Genomic DNA, 19,173 nt, shown 5'->3' on the forward strand with positions numbered 1-19,173 from the left:
CATGCTAGTAAGGTTATGCTCAAAATCCTTCAAGCTAGGCCTCAGCAGTACGTTCGAGGCTTCTGGAACCGAGAACTTCCAGATATACAAGTTGGATTCAGAAAAGGCGTAGGAATCAGAGATCAAATTGTCATTTGTTGGATCATAGAGAAAGCAAGGGAATTCCAGAAAAACATCTACCTCTGCTTCATGAACAACACTAAAGCCTTTGTGGATCACAGCAAACTGCGGAAAATTCCTAGAGATTGGAATGCCAGATCACCTTATCTGTCTCCTAAGAAAACTGTATGCAGGTCAAGAAATGGCAATTAGAACCAGACATGAACAACTGACTAGTTCAAAATTGGGAAAGGAGTACAAGGCTGTGTACTGTCACCTTGCTTATTTAACTTATATGCAGTGTACATCATGGGAAATGCCAGGCTCAAGCTGGAATCAAGATTGCCAGGAGAAATATCAGCAACCTCAGATGTGCAGATGATGCCACTCTAATGGCACAAAGAGGAACTAGTCTCTTGATAAGGGTGAGAGTGAAAAAGCTGGCTTAAAATTCAATGTTCAAAAAATGAATATCATGGCATCTGGTCCCATCAGTTCAAGGCAAATAAGATGGGGGAAAAATGTACACAGTGACAAGTTTTATTTTCTCAGGCTCCAAAATCACTGTGGACAGTGACTGCAGCCATGAAATTAAAAGGTGCTTGCTCTTTGGAAGGAAATCTATGACAAACCTAGTGTATTAAAAAGCAGAGATATCACTTTGCCAACAAAGGTCCATATAGTCAAAGCTTTTTTTTTTTTTTTTAAAGCTATGGTTTTTCCAGTAGTCCTATACAGATGTGAGTTGGACCATAAACAAGGCTGAACATCGAAGAATTGATTCTTTAAAACTGTGGTGTTGGCTGATTCATATCAATGTATGACAAAACCCACTGAAATAAATAAATAAATAAATAAAAATAAATAAATAAAACTGTGGTGTTGGAGAAGACTCTTGGAGGCCCTTGGAATGCAAGATCAAACCAGTCAATCCTAAAAGAAACCAACCCTTAATGTTCCTTGGAAGGACTGATGCTGAAGCTCCAATACTTTGGCCACCTGATGTGAAGAGCTGACTCATTGGAAAAGACCCTGATCCTGGAAAGATTAAAGGCAAAAGTAGGGGCTGGAAGAGGATGAGATAACATTGCCAATTCAATGGACATGAATCTGAGCAAACTCTGGGTGATGGACAGGGGAGCCTGGCATGCTGTATTCCCTAGGGTTGGAAAGTCGGACACAACTTAGCGACTGAGCAACAAAACAAATGCAGTATTAAGGAATGATGAGTAGAAAAGATTCAGAGGCACAGTTTCTTGCTTACTAAGCAGTTTATTTGTTCTTAGTTCGACCACTTGACTTTTTCATAAATACTCATCTCACATCTCTAGTAAGGCTCCTTGAGAGCAGTGCACATACCTAAGTTTTGTCATGAATCAGCACCTGGTATATAACAGATGCACTCTTTTCTACCACCTCTTTTCTAATAATTTCCCACTAGCCAATGCCTTCCTAAGTGTGACAGTTCAAAGGTTTACAGGAAAACAGACCCAGCAGGATCACTTCAAAAGGGCGGTTATCGTCCAGTCCTTCTGATTACAGGAAAGTGTAACTGTTGCTTATGAACCTTAACACATGCTCGCTTTTCTTTCTCACAGATTCAGAAACTTCCAAAGGAATATTTATTTAAAATAAAATGTTTATTCATCTTCCAGATAGGTATCTCTGCCTATGGCAATTTATATTGATTTTCCATTCACAAGACATCAAATTTTCTTTTTAAATATATTTAAGTAAAAGTAACTCAATTTAAAGAAAAACAAGAAACCCTGAAGTAATGCAGAGGTGGGACATAAATGAGGTAAAACATGACAAAGGTGATTCACCAAGGACTAAAGTTTGGGAAACAATGCCCCAGGCAAAATATCCTCATTCTTGAGGGTAAGTATGTGTGCTTCCAGTGGTTCACGTGTAAGATTCTTCAGGCCTTTGAGAATTCACTGATGTGACAGAATCAAATCACATTTGAACAAGATTCTGCTACCTCTTGTGAAGGAGGACCACATACCACACAGTGTACCACAAAAGCAGAGATCAAAAACCGAAGCCAAAGTAAATTCTTGAAACTCTATAAAAAAAACAATAAAAGCTTTATAAAGCAATATACATCCTAGTATTGAACTGCTCCCAGACCAAAAAATAATAAAAAGGGGTGCATTCAGCCAGTGGCTGTATTTAACAAGCAAAGTATCAGCAAAGTCTAATTATCCAACTTTTATTATTCCAACTACAGTGTAAAGAGCGATGTCACAGCCACTTGGGGGAATGTACAACTTTTGCAGCCTTCACACCAAGGCAGAAAGCCACACGACTCTGTGAGACAAGCCTGTGAGGTACACTTTTCTGAAGGAAATGGCTGAGTCTCTTCACCAAAATAATATTCCAGTATCACATACCCTAGTACTACTTACAAACCAAAGGACAGGAATAATGCATTATATAACAGATCCCTTGAAACAGGGAAAGGAGGCTCATTCTGTGGGAACAGCATCTCTGGACTCTGCGTCAGTCTGTCCCGCTGTGGCTTCTGCAGCAGCCGTGACCGTCACGGTGCTTTCTGACTGCGCTGCCATGGCTTCCGCTGCAACTCCAGCCTCAGCAGCTTCACCTCCGGCTTCTGCTTCAGTGTTGCCCTTCTCAGGTGCCATTCCGCAGGGGGTCTCTGCCTCGGGGTGGGGACCACTAGCGGCCTCAGCTGTGTCCGCAGGGTCGTCCCGTTTGGCCAGCATTTCACCACTTTCTGGAGCAGGTGCTTCTTCCCCATCTACTGCCCTCACTGCTGCCGTAATCACCTCAGCTAAGACCTGGGCCGCTACCTCCTCAGGTGTCTCTTCCTTATCCTCACCTCCTAAATTCTCATCTCCTTCTATTTCTGCATCACCAGCTTCACTGGTGAAAGGGTCTTCACCCTGGCCAAGAAGAGGAAATTCAGGTTAGTGCAGTCTAAAGAACTGTCCAAATGAGAGACTGAAGCTCAGGCTGCTGGGAGTTCATGTTTTCATGATGGGCAGAGGCAACAAGAGAAACATTTTAAATCACATCAAGTGAGTCAATCCTACAGGTACTCAGAAAAGACATCTCAGAAAAGCTTTATGAGTACTATTTTGCACTTGTTATTCAAGCATATAATGATGAGGAAAGGTTTAAAAAGGCATAGATATTCTTAATCCAATTAAAAAAAAAAACACCCCAAAACCTCATTTTAACAGAAGTTCAGGCTTTTTTTTAAAATGTGGACCATTTTTAAAGTCTTTATGAATCTAATACAATACCACTTCTCTTTTGTATTTTGTTTTTTTGGCCACGTGGCATGTAGGATCTTAGTTCTCTGACCTGGGATCAAACTAGCATCTCTTGCATTGGAAGGCAAATTCTTCACCACTGGACCACCAGGAAAAGTCCCAAGGCTCTTTCTAAAGTTTCATTTAAGCACACAGCCCTGGCATGAAGGTTACCCCTATTTTACAGTGAAGAAAATGAAACTTCCTAAACAGTATCACTAGCAGATCAGAAAATGTTTTAAAACACAGTGTTTAGGACTTTCCTGGCAGTCCAGTGGTTAAGACTCCCAGCTTCCACTACAGGGGACGTGCGTTCGATCCCTGGTTGGGGAAACTAAGATCCCACATACCAAAAAAATAATGGTGTGTAGGGAGTTCCCTGGCGGCCTCATGCTTAGGATTCTGAGCTTTCGCTGTCACGGCCTGGATTCAGTCCCTGGTCAGGGAACTGAGATTCCACAAGCTGTGAGGTAGGGCCAAAACAAAACCACGTGTTTAGAAGCTTCAGCTAACAGCTGACTCCAGAAACTTTAGGTCTGTCTAAGCCACAAGGGAAAACCCTCATCAGTCATGTTTCTTACACTGGTTATTTAAATTCCATCCCTTTATGGCTGAAATGAATCTTCAAATATTGAAGCAATTAATAACTGAGAGGAGGGCAAACACGTCCTAGTCAGGTTATGCTGAATTTTAACTGCCAACCCCAAATGTTGAAGTCATGGGTCTGAGCACTTAGCAAAATGGGCTTCTGAAGGAGGAACCAGAGACTCTTCCAACCAGACTCCTCTCCAGGGTATCCTCCTTGGGATTTTTTTTGATTACTCTGCTCCTGATACTATGGCACCGCTAGCTCTTCCTTCTCCCTTGTTCCCCATCTTATTGTTGGTTGTCTCTGCCAGCAAAAACATGTTTTAGCATCTACATGGAGAATTATCATCTACTTCAGTTTTTTGTTTTGTTGTAAGCATTTCACCATCGTTTTGATTGCTATTTGATGGAGAGACAGTCTGGTTTTCTCATGGTGATAGTCAGCACCATTGCACAGATTAATCAAGCAGGACCATGTCCCCAGAGTTCCCAGGCAAGCAGTAAGTCTCAGGGAATGCACAACTGTGGAATCTCCAAGCCCAATACATTCCAACATCTCTCAATTCTTCAAAAGACTCAGAAATGCTAAATACTGCACTTTGGATAGAATTCCAAATCCAGAGAGTTAGTTCATCCTCCATTTCCAAAGCTTTTCCCATCTGTTAGACTCTGAAGCACAAACCTTGAGGTATTTTTCCAGCATCTTCACTATATGTCTGTTGTTCAAAACACTCTTAGCCACATGGAGACTTGTTTTCTTGAACTGTTCAGCAGCCAACTACAAAGGGAATCAAACATGAGTTTTTTAAAACGGTGTGCACAGAGGAGCAAGAGAATAAACCAGCCTGGGTACACTGACTTGTTCTGAGATTCATCCTATGCAACTAAAACCTCTCTTCAGTATGGCAAGTCCCCAAGTGCTGGACTCCAACAATGAAAGCAAGCAAGCACCTCAGAAGAATCAGAACTGAGTCTGTGAAAGAGTGGGGATAAGTCCGAGACCTTAAAAAGCGCAGGCACACCACTTGTACCACGTGTACAAGCAAGGATGAAATAAAAACATTTACAGATCAGAAGCTACGTGGACTCAGTAGGGGAAAAGGGCAAGCTTTTTCTTTTCATTTTTCTGAGTTATACTGACTCTACAAGTAAATTCTATAGCAGAAGTCTGAATGCTGCAAACATTTGACTGTTTTAGAGCTTAACACATTCAGATGATAATCCCTTGTTTGTACAGGGGTTTTTGCCTGGTCTTTAGTAATACCAGGAGATGGGCAGGCAGGTACCTCCAATCTGGTAGTCAGGTAAACTAACCACAGAGATGCTAAAGCAGGGCTTGGCAAGCTAGAGCCTGCAGGCCAGATGCGGCCACACCCATTCCTTTACTTAAGGCCTGTGGCTGTTTCTGCCCATCAGCCACAGACTTGAGACTTGAGGATTAACAAGTTAAGGCAGAGACCTGATGGCTTGCGAAGCTAAAAATATTTACAGTTTGACCCTTTATTAAAAAAAAAAAACAAACCTGCCAATACTTTGGCATTTAGCCTCAGGCCCCATCAGCTAGTAAGGATCAAACCAATCCCTGATCCTGAGTCCTCCAAACCATTCTGCTCTGAGTGGCCCTCAGCCTAGGCTTGTAAGAAATCCAGTTTTTCACACTCAATGTGACTTACAGGGAATATTCTCAACCCGGGAAAATTCCCAGCTACTGTGTTTAGTCAATCTTAAGCAACACATTTGCCTCACATTTTAATAGAAACTGGGGTGCATGTTACAATGACTTCATGAAATGATGGACTTGATGGAATATGGCAAAAGCCCCTAAACATGTTAGCTTCCACATGAGACACACAAGTGCTGAGCCCCGCACATGGGCAGCCGGGACTGCTTGCACACCCCACGCCGGGGGGCACTCACCCGGCGGTTGTGATTGTGGTCGACAGAGTGCAGGTGCCGCTGGAGGAGCTGGGGCTGCGCCGGGATCAGCATGTCACAAGCCAGGCAGTGGGCAGCCTCTATTTTCTTGAAGAAGTGCTCCTGGCCAATCCCTGTTAACACCCCAGTGTTGTAGGACTTGGGTCGGCATCCAAGTGATGCTTCCCTCTCACTCACTCCCCATCAGGGCTCACATTTTCTCCCCATGGCCCTGAGAATTCAGTTAGGACAGAATCTGAGACACGCATCACCTGCCCTCCCAGCAGGTGCGTGGAGACAGAACACACAGCCTGCACACCTGGGAACTTTATTTTTAACTTTGCTCATCCTTCGGTCCCTTCTCTTCAAACTAAGGAGGAAAAACATCAGAGTGCTTAAATAGCACCCCAATAAGCTCCCTGTAGAGCTGTCATCTACATTAGGCCACACACGAAGGTTTCCTTCCCCTGCTAAACGCCCCTTCCATTTGTCTTTACTTTGTCACATTTTCAACCACCCTGACCTGGGGTTTGTGATCTGGACTAACACCCACCCCCAACCTCAGATCGTAACTCACCTTTGAAAGGATCTGGTTTTGGTTTTGTACTTTCCTTCTCCATTAGTTCCTGACGCCGCTTCTCAATTTTCTTATTTCTGTTTATAATGTATTCCTAGAGAGGTTGGGAGATGCACCAAATGAAATGAGGGGAGGGATGGCGCACATGGGTATTTTTTCAACTGCACCAGAGGCAGCTCACCAAGGGTGGCTGCCAAGCCCACGGTGGGTGGTGACAGCCTTATCTCAGCTGCTCTCAGGGTGGGAAGACAGCCATCAGAGCAGCTCCATGGGCAGAATTAGTGCGAACTACAATGAGCGGAGCTCTCACTGTCCTTCTGCCTCAGGGACCTGCACACTGCTATTCTGGAAAAAGAAGTCTTGGCCTAGTTTAGGCTTCCCTTCTCTGTGGGTGATCCAACACCTGTAGGATCACTGGGACACGCCATGATGGAGGCTAAGTGTGATTTACCTGGAGGAATTCCACCGTCTTATCAGGCAGCTTGGTACTTATAAAGCGCAGTGTCTCTTTGTGAAATTTGCTTTGCAAATGCTTCTGGATTTCTTCATCTTCAAAGCTACGGAACTTGCACACGGAACAGGCAAACTGAATCCTGGAGAAGGAAGACAAAAAGAAAAGCAGTGATGCAGATAACCAGCTCATCTCTGCGTCAGAGTAACAGTTACTCCAAGCTTCCCCATATTAAGAATCAGAGTAGAACCTTGCAAGTATTTCAGGAAAATGATTCCTGTAGCACTTTACTACCATACCACTCTTTTTGGCCCAAAGAGGTGGAGACTTTTCAGAACTGTGGATTCCCTAAGTCTCTAGCCCACTGCTCTGGGGGCCTAGAACCCAACTCCATAGCTTCTCAGATGTTTCTTTCTGAAGCCACTTGGAAGATATAAGACAACTGACCCCATTTAGTACCACAGAATTCCTGATGATCTCACAAAATTCAAAACTCACATGATCTTAGTTCTCCAATGGGACTCAACGGAAGTCCTTGAGTCCGGACCCTACCTCCCACTCAACATCATACCTAAGGATGAAAACTGAGGTTCCCAGAGCAGGGTATTGCTTTCCTCAGCTCTGCTCCTCGTGGGATCTAACAGCAGAGGCCCTGTGGCACTCAGGAATCCTCCTCTGCCAAATCAGAGTTCTGCTGGACAAGTGCCACAAGACACCCTTGCCTTTGCAGATACCCCCGAAAGAGGAGTGAAGAGGAAATCTCCTGGGCCCTGTGTGCACAACTGTCAGGAAGCCACCAAAGAAATACAGGGTTCCCGCTTCCCTGCTGCATCTTGACCTCCCCTGTGACAACGTCTCCAATTTTTTTGAGGCTTGTCAGTCACTAGGGCAGTCTAAGTGAAGGTCGCTCAGTCGTGTCTGACTATTTGTGACCCCATGGACTGTCCATGGAATTCTCCAGGTCAGAATACTGGAGTGAGTAGTCTTTCCCTCTCCAAGGGATCTTCCCAACCCAGGGATCGAACCAAGGTCTCCTGTACTGTGGGTGGATTCTTTACCAGCTGAGCCACAAGGGAAGCCCAGGGCAGTCTAAAGATTCCTTTAAAAGAGTAATCTCAGTTCCCATGTGGCATGAAAACAGATCTAGAATAACCGTCATTTTTATTCATCTTTTTAAAGATAAGATTTCAGTGAATTCTGTAATACCTGGAATTCCTCCAACCCCGCTTTCCAGCCTCTACTGTTTGCTCTTTTGCTAAGTGTTACTTGCACAGGAAAACCATTATCCCCACTTGAGCCTTAAGGGCAAGGACTTCCTCTCAAGTCTTCAGGAGAACCTGCGCACGGGGAAGTAGCCAGCTTGACCAAGGCCGCCTCAACCGTGTACTCCGGTGGTTTACGAGGAGAGGCGCAGTGTGCTCACACCAGTGCCCTCTGGGGTTTGCACTGCTGCTTCTAAATCTTGCAGCTAGCATCTATACATGTCAAACTCCACAAGAAGTTTGGATTTATATGGACAAGGCGCCCAAAACACCTCGGCAGCTTGGCTAAATGCACTTCACCTGTCCGGGATGACAGCCAAGAGACAAGGGAACTCCTCACAGGCCTGCAGGAGGGCAAGCAACACCAGCAAGGATAAGACTCAGTATGTTTCCCAAGTTTTGCCCCCTACCGACCTGACAAGGCTTTCCTGACACACACCCGCAGTCAGACGGTAGGGTGCTGGATTGGAAAAGCAAGATAGGGAAGGACACAGAGAGCAGGTGGGCCGTAGTGTGAGTGGGGAGGGCAGGCCATGTCCCCGGCTCGTCCCAACCTTATCAGGCCCTGGGGGCGGGGGGGTGGAAATGAGGTGACCAGGCCCCTCGCCCCCCACACTACAGAGTGAAGACAGATGAGCTCAGGAGAGCCTCGACAGCGCCCACCTCATCAGCCTCCTCACCTGTCAGCTGCTCGGTCTCGCATCCTGTCTCTCCTCCTCTGCTTTTCCCTTCTCTTCTTCACTTCATCGTCCTCGTCGTCCTTCTCTCCTGCAACAGGGAACTCCGTTCCAGACACTCTGAGGCGCCTGTAGAGGTGCCGAGCACCAGAGCCTTGCCGGGGGCCACAGCTGTGCCACCATACCCCATGCCCTGCTGCGCCCTCCACGCACGGCAGGGTCAGGACACCCTGAGGCAGCAAGGGGCTGTCAAAGGCTCCCGAAAGGAGTGGGCCTTTGATGAGAACCCTCAGCAGTTCCCAGGGGAGTCACGTCACTCCCCCCCCAGGGCCTGATAAGGTTGGGATGGGCCAGGGACACGGCCCGCCCACCCCACTCACACTACGGCCCACCTGCTCTGTCCTTCCCTATCTTGCTTTTCCAATCCAGCACCCTACCATTGGGTCTTCTCCCAATGTCACTTAAGGAGACAGAGAAGCAATTCTTCCCAGATAGAGGCAGCAGCTGGAAGGCCTCAGAGAATAAAGCCAGCCACTCTACCGCCCTCCGTCCCACCTGCAGGTGGACCATGACAACTGTCCTGTTGGCCTCCTCTGAACTAGGGCCTCAGCAGGTCTGACAGTCCCTGGTGGCCCGGACCCTACCTCCCACTCACAAGAACCATCGCTCTCTGGCTCTCCCAGCGATGTGCAGGAAGCTGTCCCAGAAACAGAAATGGGAAGAGACCAAGGGTCCTCCGTCCATCCCACGGGGCCAGCGCAGGCGCTCCGGGGAGAGCCGTGCAGCCCAGAGGTGCAGCCCGGGCCAGGGCCGGACGCTGAAACAAGGTTGGATAAGCATCTGAACTGTAACCCCTACCCCTGATGCCAGTCACGAGACTGTCCCACGAAGATGGCGACCGGCGTGCGCTGCTCAGAAGCCTCTCAAAAGGGCGTGTGGGATTTTTGGCAAGAGGTCACTGCCTGAAACTATTACTGCTGTTTAATAGCAAAGTCATCCCGGGTAGGCAGCAGGACCTGTGCGCAATAAACATGTCACCTTTGCTTTAGCATTTACCCCGCTGCACGAGCCGCTAAATGCTCTGTGTGGTCCCATGCTATGGATGTAATTGCTTCAATATACAGGGCAGGAGGACCTCAGAGGGTTGGCTAAACCTGAACATGTAAGAGAAGGAGCATCTAAGTCAGGGCCTTCATAATTTATGGGAGCAGCCTGTGGGAAACCAGCTATGGACATACCCATGGGAACAGGAAAAGAAACAAGTGGCTGCCTCTCCATGCCCCTCCTAAAGGGCTTAACGTTGCTCTGTTCTTGCCACTTATTTGAGACTCAAGTCTCTCACACTGGAACTGCTGGGACCTGCTGAGCAGTGACTGCCTCAGGAGGATCCAGGCTCCCCCACCCCCTGCACCCCTCCCAGGCAGGCATCTGATCTCTGCCCCACACTGTGCCAGTGTCCCCACCACAGAGGCCGAAAGCATGGCCCTGGCCTGGCAAGCAAGGGAACTGTGGACAGAATGAAGCCCAGGAGAAAACAGGACATGGACCTGCACTGGCCAAAGGGGAAACAGAGAAGACAGGCTGGAGGGCGCCTTTTCTTTTCCCTCTTGCATTTCTGAGACTCTGTCTTCCCTACCACTTCGAGCTATTGCAGACACCCAGAGATGAGTCCCCCTGCCTCCAGGGCCTGCACTGAGTGAGGCAAACAGACCTATTTCCAGCAAGTGTTGCTGCAAACACCACAGCAAAGCCTGGGAGCAAGTGGCAAGGCCAAGGCCCACCTGGCAGTCACAGCCCCTCTTCCGCCCTGAGCCTCCAGCCCCTCCTCCAACCTGGCTCAGAAGCCCAGCTGAGTTGGGCGTTAGGCAGTGAGTACAGGGCACCTGGGCAGACATAAGAAAGCTCAAAGGGATGCTGGGTGATGCCTACCTCTCTGCCTCCCGGAGTCAAAGAATTCGTCCTCCTGAAAAAGGGCACAAAGTCACACTGTGAGGTGGAATTTCTAGAACTCTCCACAACCAGCCAAGCTCCCTGCCACCACCTGGTGGTCACTCTGCCACCAGGAACACAGCCACAACATATCAGGACAAGTCCCACGGCCATGGGATGGAGCCTGAGTGTCCTGTCACTAGTCCTGCTTGCCTTCCCAAGTTTTGTGCTAACAACTAACTTGCTTTTTTTTAATTATAGGCACACCAGCTTTCGGTTCTTTCTAAAGCTAGAGAACTACCCCTGGCAAATGCACAGTTCTGCGCGTGGGAGTACCAAAAGTTCATCCATCAACAATGTCAAGAAACCCCGATTTGTAGAAAGAGCTAGCCCTAGCACTCTTTACTGAAAATGAGATTTATGACATTTCCCAGCTACTTGTTTACATCGACCAAAGGTTATAACAAGTCAGGTATAGATAAAAACTCATGTAACTGAACCCATTCCTTAGATCTCAAGCTGATATATACAGATCTATCAGCAGGTATACAGAAATTTCCAGACTCAAGATCTGAACAACCTAGACAGGGGACAAGCAAGACAATCAGAAGAGCGGAAAAGTCACGGTACCCAGGGCCTTCCTCCCCTCCCCCAACCGCATCTGACCATCAGAAGCCCCTGGATGAAGCTTCATACGCCCAGATTTCCAGGTCCTGCCCCAGACTTGGATCAGAGTTTGCAGGAGGCGGCAAAGGCTTGCACCCCAGGTGCTTGTGCCTGGCCCTGGCTAAGAGCCAGCCTCCGACACCCATCTCCCATGACTGGTTTCAAGAGCTGAAGGACAGCTCGTTTTGTCCTCGGAACACCCACAGCCTATCTGTGGGATGCAACTCAGCACCAGCACAGAGCTGGTAGCAAGGAGTCTTCAGTGTCTATTTGAAAGCCTCAGTCTACATGGCCACTGCAGTTACCATGTGGCAGCCAGGCACATCACTGGGAGGACCTAGGAACGGCTGGAGAGAGGGCTGGGAATGTTTTCAGGAAAACAAGGATTGTTTCAAGTGGAAAACTCTCAGAAATCAAGCTGCAAGTCTGATTATTAAATCAACTCATGAGGTGGAGCTGAATCTACCACAGCAGCTGTTCCTGCCTCTCTGTGAGGAAGACGCTAAAGGAAGAAATCCCACACTAGAGACACTGGAGGTTGATCGGTAAAGGCGAACTTACACCCCTGAATTCTTCATCTCCTGACCGGAAGTCACCAGCTCCATCATCTACCAAACACAAAAGAAAAAAGAAAGTCAGCCCCATGGCAGCGGGCTCACTTCCTGTTTTCACTTCCCAGACTCACTGTCCAGAGTGACTGTGCTCACCCTGACTACAGTGGGACTGGGGGAGTGCGAGTGATGCGTCCTTGAGTTCCCCTGTGTGCGCTGTCCAGACAGGCAGGCACAGCACCAAACGTGCAACTGACCCATCCAATACCCACCCTGGCCTCCTGGCCCCAGGGCATACCGTTTTCAGAAAATTCTCCTTCGCTGTCAGCTCGAGCTTGTTTGGTGTCAGGCTCGTCATAAATCTGCAGCTGCTTCCGTTTCCTGCCCAAGCTTTCTGGGCCACAGCGATTGAACCCTCTCCGCCGAGGCTACAACCAGAAGCACACTCCCATGTATTGCTTACTCTGATGGTCCCCATTTGTCCCCAGAGCAATGAACAGCAAAGGGGTTGTAAGGTCAGAGAACAAGGGCAGAAAAGGTCTTTCAGAAAGCAAAGGAAGACACCACGGCTGGAACCTCTGCCACCCTCACCCCCCCCCCCCCCCCCCCCCCCCCCCCCGCCAAAACACAAAAACTTTATGCTGCGTGAAAGAAGCCGGACACAAAAGGCCACATATTACATGACTGCATTCGTATGAAATGTCCAGAAGGACATCTAGAGAGACAAAAGCTAGATTAGCTGTTGCCATGGGTTGGGGGAGAGAAGAGGAAATGACTGCTAATAACAGGTTTCTTCCTGGGATGATGGAAACACTCTTAATTATATAGTAGTGAAGAGTGAAGGTTGCACAATTCTGTACGTTTTCACTAGACGCTGAACTGCACTTTTACAGAGTGACATAAGGTCTCGTAAGATCTCTAAGATACTTTAAAGATGAACATATAAAAAGAAATGCAAAAAAAAAAAAAAGAAACGCAAACAAGGCAGGTTAGAACTTAGCAAAGGCTTACCTGATCTCTGATCCGGGTCTGTGACCGGCCACATCCATAGGGCACAGGGTTGTCATAACCACCTGCCCCCTGCATGCCCATCATGCCAAAGTCAGGGGCCATGGACTGGGAGAAGAGGGAAGGCGGGGGCCTGCCGGGGGAGGGGCCGCCAAGGCCCCGCCCACCCACATAGTTCATCTCTGTCCACGGAGTAGAAAGAGGCTCAGAGGAGGCTGCAGGTGGCATGAAGGGGTCGCCGCGCATAAACGTGCTGGGGTTGCTCCGGTCCTGGAAGCGGCCCTGGCCGCGGCCCCGCATGAAGCCATCGAGGGCGCCCCGCTCACGGGCTGGGTCCCGGCAGTCACTGTACTGACCACCAAAGCCACCATTGCGGTCGGGTCCCAGGTCAAAGTCATAGTCGTAGCCGTAGCTGGGGCGGTAGGGATTGTGCTCAGGCAGGCAAGGCCTGGAATCGTAGGACTCAAACGGCTGGAAGCGAAAGGAGCTGCAAAGAAAGCACAGGCCGTCCATCACCACACTGTCCAGGCACAACCTCGACGCCTCCTGCAAAGCGCACCCTTCGTCCAGAGCAGCAAAACCAAACCGCCAGGCACCCCTCTGAGACGGTCACAGAGTAAAACAGGCCAAATCCCTCTGAAACACCACTGAACAAGGGGAGTGAAACCCTGGCCACAGGAACGGGGAGAGGATGCTGGGTGCCTGATGCAGAAGTAAGGGGTCTCACACAGTTGAGCTAACAGGCATGCCCTAAGGCCCACCACCCAGGAAGCCAGCAAGTCCTACCAAATACCTCTGCCCCAACAAAGGCTCAGCTTATCCGCCCCACACTGAGGGGGGAGCTGGGGAAGAGCCCTCCCAGGATGAGCAGGTGCCCACTCCCTCTATACAAGGCGGGGCACGCGAGACCCCCGGGAAGGGCTCAGGTCTGTAATCACCTCTCCCGGTCCTGCATGCCCTCCCCACCGCTGCTGCTCCCGCCCCTTCCTCCTTCCTTGGACATCATGTCCAAACGCTGGTTGATCTTGGCGATGAGGGAGTCAGAACTGTCAGTGCATGGTTCTGGGCCGTAAGAAGCCATGTGCATGGCAGGGCCCCCAGGCGCCAGGCCGTCGCTGGCCTTGGTGGCCTCCCATGAGGCTGGGCCGTAGTTGTAAGTTGCTCCCGCGGTGACGCTGGTGTTCTGGGCACCATAATAATTGTAGTTTTCATAACCTGATGGAGGGAGGAAGAGCTAAGTCAGATCTTAGCAGCTACAAGACCAGTCCCTGGAGGACAAGTCAGGCAAGGAGCACCCCCACCTGTGGAGAAGGAAGAGGGTCCTGGGCCCAGGGCTGCTGCCACTGCCCCAGCACTCCACACGTCACCTGCCAACAGGCGGCCGGAGGGCACAGCCTCAACTCTGAGCAGTGGGTTTTCTATCCCGAATCATAAGACTTGCTTCTCATCCAAAGCCAGGGAGCCCAGGAGCTGGCAGTTGGAAGACTGATGGACCCACCGAAGAGCAACCCTCCCTGCCCCCCACCTCCAGCAAGCTCCCTCGGAGGCCTGCCCCCAGCCCTCCCCCATGTCTCAGACCCAGTCTGCTGAGCCTTCAGGACAACCATGAGCACACCAAGGGTGGGAGATGGGGGTCCCTGCACCCCAGCCCCTCTAGGTAGCTAGTCAGAGGCCTACTCACCCACCCACAGACCCCTAGAAGGGCCTACCTTGCCAACTGGCCACACCAGTTCCATATGTACCTTAGATTAGAAGAAACGAAAACATACAAGATTTGTGTTTACAAAACGAAGGCATCTAAGACATAATTCCTCACCCCCACCCCAGCCTAGACACCGAAGGACAGTCATCACCTCACCCCACTATCCACAGGGCCAGAGCTGGGGGTGGCTAGGTCATTGCTACAAGGAGGCACCCTTGGTAGCCCACTGAGATCAGGAAAGGTGGGGTCCACTAGCTGTAGAACTCATTTCCTACAGAAATGCTCAGCTAGGCATAACCAGGGCATCTCTCCTAAGGAAGCCGTCCACCGGGGCAACAGAAAGGACACCACGGTCTTTTTCCAGGAAGCTCGTCCAGCGTGAGCCAGCAGCGAAGAGGCTGCCCAGGCCAGGTCCCCAGGCAGAGTCATTCTAAAGTGCCAGTTTTCACCAGGCACCAGATCTAAGGCACCGCCAACAGCACGGAGTGCACTGGTGGAAAATCATGTCCCCGGCTCAACTGAGCAGGGGACATCATGTGCCTGAATAACACAGAAGGCCTCCCGCTGGGAAACTAGGTGATGGGTGGAAAGGGGACTCAAAAGCGACCCTGCTGCCGGTGGTGCAAGGGCCAAGTTCCAGGCTCAGAAAACAAAGGAAACCTTCAACCAATCCCCTGGAACAAATGCTGGCAAAAAGCAGAAAACCTCGCCCACCAGAGAGCACATTCTAGTTCTTCAAACACACTCAGCACCATGATGGAACTCCTGAGCAAGATCCATGAATGGGGGGCCAAATCTAGTCCACAGCCCTGTTTTTGTAGGCCCACAAGCTAAGAATGGGTTTTATGTTTTTAAACAGTTGGGAAACAAACAAAAAAAGTTGAGATAATACTTCATAACATACAAGTTCTGACAAAAGACACATTTTTATATCTGTCAAAATCCACAAAACTGTGTAACAGAGTAAAAACTAATGTAGACTATAGACCATACAATGTATTAACACTGGCTTATAACACATTCTAACTACAATAAGAAAAGGAATTGTGCCTGGGTCAAAGATAGGCTGTGGGTGTGCATATGAAGTTCTATGTACTATCTGATCAAGCCCATAAGTCTAAAACTACTGAAAAGTCTGTTATTTATAAAAATCTTTGGTCATACCCTCGACTATTTACTTTAGAAGAACACAAATTATTAAAATAAAGACTGCCCGATGACATAATGGAAATTACATGATATGCAAATTTCAGTGTCTTTCTGTAAACATTATTGGCACACAGTCCTACCTACTTGTATATAAACTGTCTATGGTGGCTTCTGCACTACAGAGATCACGTAGCCTGCAAAGTCAAAAAATTTACTATCTGGTCCTTTACAAAAAAGGCTTCCTGGTTCCAGCTATGTTCATGCTAGTGCTGGGGGTTGGGGGGGGGGGTAGCCCAAGCCTCCCTGACAAGCAGGTCCCACTTACCCTGGGTGTTGGTAGGTCCAGCACTCCATGCCCCATAACCTGTGAACATATTGAGTTACAGTCATATTTGTCACACCAGAGAACAAGTGCTTCTGAGGAGCATAAAGGAATCTCCTTGAAGGAGATGAGTGCCAGCCTTACAAAAAGGCAGCACAACCACAACAATGTCCCCCTAAAGTCATCCCACAGCTGGCTTTTGCATTATCACACTCCACCTGCCTTAGGTCAAAGCAGGAAAAAGCAGGGACGGGGGGGGGGCTTCCAGGCAAGTCTGGTCCATCGCCTGCTGAGGGCCCTGGACCTAAGCATCAACCCACAACTGAGGAAGACACAGGACTAGCTACCAGCTCACATGCCATTAGGACAGAGTCTCCACCGCCAGCCCCCTCAAGCAGCCATAACAACCTCATGACTGGGAACAAACTGATTATCTGGAGACAACAGCTGTGCCTCTGTAAGCCCTGCTTCTTTTGACTCTGAACTCTCCTGTGCTCCCCTGGGCCTTTAAGTCCCAGGGCTTCAGCCTGGTCCTAAGGCATCAGATGGCATTCCTGTCTGTGGTGGCTCCCCCTGCCCCTCGACACTCCCATGACAGCATCTATCTGGTCCCTCTTCATCTGTGTCTCCAGCCTGGCACTGAGCTGGGCATAGGCAACCATTCACACCTGTCAAATGACTTCACCTCTGCAAAGCCGCCTCTCTCTCAAATACATCCCCGTCTCTCCTACCAGGACTGGAGGATGAAATGGCAACTCATTCCAGTACTCTTGTCTGGAAAGTCGGTGGACGGCAGTTCATGGGGTTCCAAGAGCTGGACATGACTTAGCGATTGAGCACGAATGTTCCTACCAAGACAATCCAAACCGTTAGATGAATGCCTACTGTATGCAGACACGGGACTGACACTCAGCTGCTGATCCCAGAATGCCATTCAGAGGGAGCTAGGAAGCTAAGCCTCAGATGTTACAGGACTTGAACTGAAGTCACTCTGCTGAAGGTTATCTCCCATCACACAGCTTTCCACGTCTTTGCAGCAAAGCAGAGTAGTGATTCTAACGGCAACTAACCCAACTCTGTGGCAGTAGTCTAACTAAGCAGCTTAAGCCCTTCACATAACCTCGCGACCCTTGAAATAAGTACTGTCTACTCTGTTGTACATAGGGGCTCCAGAGGATAAGTCACTTGCCCAAGAACACCTTGAGGAGCATGAAGAGGAGGACCTAGACCCAGATTGAGGTGCCTCCGATGGCCAATGAGCAACTCCTAAACCTCAAGTCTTAGGAAATAACTCTAGGTGGAAAAGCTACAGAAGGATTCTGGGAGGCCGCTGCACCTAAACCGAGTCTGAAAAGGTTTTAGGTAGGAAGGGGAGCAGGGTGTAATTCCTCTAAGCTAAGAGCACAGGTAAGGCAGGATTACTACTAGCTGAAAAATCTGGTTAGGGAGGCAGGCAAAGAATGGTGAAATCCAGTCAGACTGCAGAAAAGACCGGAGAACCAGGTTGAACCACTCAACGATCCTGGAGCCACCGAAGCACACCAGGACCTTTCTGCTTCTCTGCAATTTCTGCTGCTGGCCTCCTACTAACGCTGCCACCTTTCAAAACACGCGCCTTCCCTGCGGCAGCCAAGATCTGACCGCCAGAGTCTGAACCTCATAAGCCCGGATGGAGATCCGCGCGGTCAAGCCCAGTCCTGCATATTCCAACTATTGCCTGCAAGCAAACGCGGCTTCCACCACGCAGCAAAGACCTCCCAGGAGGCTCAGATTCCAGAGACAGAGCAAGTCGCCCGAGAGCCGTCCTGCCGCAGGCCCTGAAACCCAAGTGGGTAAAGGGCTCTTTCCCCCTCACACAGCCCCTCTGGCGTCTCCAGGCCACCACAGAGGACAATGTTTAGGAGAACCACCAGTCTGTCACGACCCTAGAGCACATCGGGTTTCCAGGCTTTGATCAAGAAGGTACCCCGCATCTGACCCTCAGTGTCTTGTCCCAGATCTGCAGGAGCCAGGTCCGCGACAGGCGCCCAGTGAGGTTGACCACTGCAGAGGCTGCACTAGGCCCCGCTGCTCTGCACCGCCTGGCTGGCGGCAAGGGGTCCGACCCAGCGCCGCCCACACGGCCTTCGGGACCAGCGCCCCAGGCCTCCTGTGCCGCACGGAGGCCCCAGCCAACCCCGCAGGTTCCCAGACAGGCACGACAGCCCGGGAAGAGGCAGCGGTCCCGTCTCGGTCCCAGGCCGCAGACCCCGCGCCCCACGAGCTCCCGCCATAGCTCCGCCCCCACCCCGGCGCCGCCATTTTGTGGCGTCTTCCAAAAGGGACACCGGGCCTGCAGAGCGGCGGGGTTCGGCAGGGCCCGGCCGACCCAGCCGGGGCTGAAAAACTTGAACGGCCCCGACTGCCTGAAGCGCCCCCCGAAGTCCGCCCCATGGTCGGCCCGCCGAACCCGGCCAACGTCCTCAGGCCCCGTCGGCCAATCCGCACGCAGCGCCCCGGGAACGACAGAGCCAAGGTCCAATGAGCTGCGCGCGCGCGCCCCGGCCGCCTCTCCGCAAGCCCGAACTGCGGTAACCGTGCTCGGGTGGTCTCCGGCCCACGGCCCCCTGCATGGCGTCCGAACTGTGCCCCGACACCACCTTCCCGCCCCACCCCGCAGTCGCCCACACCAACCTCCGTAGCCCTGATCCATGTCTTCAGCTCCGCCCGCCAAGCAGCTCCTTTTTCTAGGCTACCACAGGACGCATGCGCTCAACGCACTTCCCGCGGTCCTCTACTGGTAGACCAGGAACATACGTCACCCCTGCTACGCGATACCATTGGCCGTAGTTCACGGCGGGCCCTCCTTTATCACCCCGGCTGGCCTTCCGGTTGTTCCGGGTCGGTGTTCGTAGCTTGCTAGTTTTGCTCCTGGCCGCTGAGCCTCACCGCTCGCAGGCGTATCCCTTCTTCTCGTCGCCAATGCGCAGGCGCAACCCAACCGCCCCAGGTCCCACC

The 19,173-nt window shown here is 50.3% G+C and overlaps 1 protein-coding gene across 2 annotated transcripts; it reads right to left on the reverse strand.

Annotated features, from left to right (window-relative positions):
* Positions 1–1,351: 1,351 nt before the first annotated feature.
* On the reverse strand, positions 1,352–19,108 carry AKAP8 (A-kinase anchoring protein 8). Of its 2 annotated transcripts, none has more exons than XM_043467130.1 (14): positions 18,850–19,108; positions 16,180–16,218; positions 14,713–14,745; positions 13,942–14,218; positions 13,007–13,490; positions 12,294–12,423; positions 12,006–12,052; positions 10,779–10,812; positions 8,853–8,940; positions 6,911–7,052; positions 6,460–6,553; positions 5,886–6,016; positions 4,651–4,746; positions 1,352–3,008 (listed from the first exon to the last, which is right to left on the reverse strand). In XM_043467130.1, the coding sequence occupies exons 1-14, from the start codon at positions 18,866–18,868 to the stop codon at positions 2,571–2,573; spliced, it is 2,052 nt and encodes a 683-aa protein (XP_043323065.1). In that variant the 5' UTR covers positions 18,869–19,108; the 3' UTR covers positions 1,352–2,570. The 2 variants fall into 2 exon arrangements, with proteins under 2 accessions (XP_043323065.1, XP_043323066.1); XM_043467131.1 differs by lacking the exon at positions 18,850–19,108 and adding an exon at positions 18,155–18,797.
* Between the last annotated feature and the right edge of the window lie 65 nt (positions 19,109–19,173).

The sequence above is a fragment of the Cervus canadensis genome, chromosome 4 (genome assembly GCF_019320065.1).
Source record: "Cervus canadensis isolate Bull #8, Minnesota chromosome 4, ASM1932006v1, whole genome shotgun sequence".
NCBI lineage: Eukaryota > Metazoa > Chordata > Mammalia > Artiodactyla > Cervidae > Cervus > Cervus canadensis.

Bases quoted from the DNA above. Each gene is read 5' to 3' on its own strand.
- AKAP8 (XM_043467130.1), bottom strand. The intron at 6,554-6,910 runs GTAAATCACACT...CAACCTCTCTAG, and splicing joins AGACGGTGGAATTCCTCCAG to GAATACATTATAAACAGAAA. The intron at 3,009-4,650 runs GTTTGTGCTTCA...CTTCTTGGCCAG, and splicing joins TGCTGGAAAAATACCTCAAG to GGTGAAGACCCTTTCACCAG.